Source organism: Seriola lalandi, unplaced genomic scaffold (genome assembly GCF_002814215.2).
Source record: "Seriola lalandi dorsalis isolate HSWRI2012SDOR001 ecotype SW California unplaced genomic scaffold, Sedor1 jcf7180002005704, whole genome shotgun sequence".
Taxonomy (NCBI): Eukaryota; Metazoa; Chordata; class Actinopteri; order Carangiformes; family Carangidae; genus Seriola; species Seriola lalandi.
This window is the reverse complement of record NW_019476357.1, coordinates 1-1,315: the sequence shown is the minus strand read 5'-3', so window position 1 is coordinate 1,315 and position 1,315 is coordinate 1. Positions and strand designations below refer to the sequence as shown.

Sequence of the window (1,315 nt, the reverse complement as noted above, 5' to 3'; positions counted from 1 at the left end):
TGTAAATATTTCATATTTTTGTTCAAACTGTTGTTTCAAACTGATCCAAAGAAAGAAAGAAAGAAAGGAAATAGTGGAAATAAAGTGAAAACACGCTCTTTTGTTTTAGGACATGTGTCTCCAAGAGTCTCCTCCTGTACACAGTTCCCATGATTCCACTCCGACAGCCTGGTTATATTACTCATGTGCAAAGTTAGGGGTCGAACAGAGACCTTCTGAAGCAGAGCTCCCAGTGTACCGACGCCATGCGAGTGGAGCAGAGTCTCCTGGTTGATGGGATGCCTCTGCAGGAAATGCTTCAGCACCAAGAGGAAGGTGGCCACCAGATTCTTCTCCAGACGAGCCTCTGAAGCAGAAAACCAAAAATACGTTTGTTCCCGCAGGCTGCTTAACCGTATCAACGCACTGCAGCAGTTTCATAATTAATAAAGGAAATACAGACCTGACGCTCTGTTGGATGGGAGAATGACCCAGTCTCCATCAGCCGGTGTGGTCACATCAGGGGTGATGAAATCCGACCCAGCTGCAGGATCACCGGCGTGTTGATCGGGGGTCACCAGGGTCAGCTGCTCCAGAACAGGGAACAGCACCGGCAGGCCGCCCACACAGTTGATCATATCCTGCCACAGATAACATAGCGACACATAGGAAAACAGAACACGCATCCGTGAAATAAGAACTGGGATATTCCAGAGAGCACAGGACAGTGACGTGACAGCGTGAGCTCCTCCTACCTTGATGTCCCAGTTGACCACTTTGTTCCCAGTCAGGCGTCCATGCAGCATGTTCGGAGACAGGTCTAGACAGATGGGGTTCCTACAAGCCTGTCGACAGAAGGACCATGTTTAGATAAAAAAATGAGTTTATCAGTCATTAATCATATAATTTATAAAACTTATATGACAGATACGATCTCAAGAATCAGTCGCTGCTCTCTCTACATGGCTGATTTGAGGGATTTAAGAAGGGATTGCTTAGACAGCTGTGGTCCAGTCACCTTGGGCGAGTAGTACAGCAGCAGTTTGGCTGAGAGGTCGCCGAGTTCTGACTCCTGGGCTTTGAATGGAGAGATGCAGTTTGGACCTGTGCAGAAAAAAAGGAGAGTGAGAATTTAAGAGAGAGAAAGAAGCAACAGCACTGGTGTGTTCTTTTATTCACTGATCACACTGCTGCTGCTTATCTGTTCATCCCACTATACTTGTCTTTCATTTCTAAATCTACCCTCCTCCTCCTCTCACATCATCTCCTCCCGCTCACCAGCACTACAGATGGCTTTTATGTGATTGGGCTGCAGGGGCTCGTGGAACACCATGAC

General features: G+C 47.3%; 1 protein-coding gene across 1 annotated transcript; it reads right to left on the bottom strand.

The window, feature by feature from the left end:
• Positions 1–35: 35 nt before the first annotated feature.
• On the bottom strand, positions 36–1,308 carry LOC111670289 (neurobeachin-like protein 1). Its single transcript, XM_023426938.2, has 5 exons — positions 1,258–1,308; positions 998–1,083; positions 735–824; positions 443–620; positions 36–346 (listed from the first exon to the last, which is right to left on the bottom strand). The coding sequence occupies exons 3-5, from the start codon at positions 783–785 to the stop codon at positions 36–38; spliced, it is 540 nt and encodes a 179-aa protein (XP_023282706.2). The 5' UTR covers positions 786–824; positions 998–1,083; positions 1,258–1,308.
• Positions 1,309–1,315: the final 7 nt, after the last annotated feature.

What these genes read in the sequence shown, in the direction of transcription:
- LOC111670289 (XM_023426938.2), bottom strand. Translation starts at nt 785, where the DNA reads ATGCTGCATGGACGCCTGACTGGGAACAAAGTGGTCAACTGGGACATC. An exon ending in TGGTCAACTGGGACATCAAG is followed by an intron (nt 621 to 734) that starts GTAGGAGGAGCT and finishes TATCTGTGGCAG; the next exon opens with GATATGATCAACTGTGTGGG. An exon ending in CCCATCCAACAGAGCGTCAG is followed by an intron (nt 347 to 442) that starts GTCTGTATTTCC and finishes TTTCTGCTTCAG; the next exon opens with AGGCTCGTCTGGAGAAGAAT.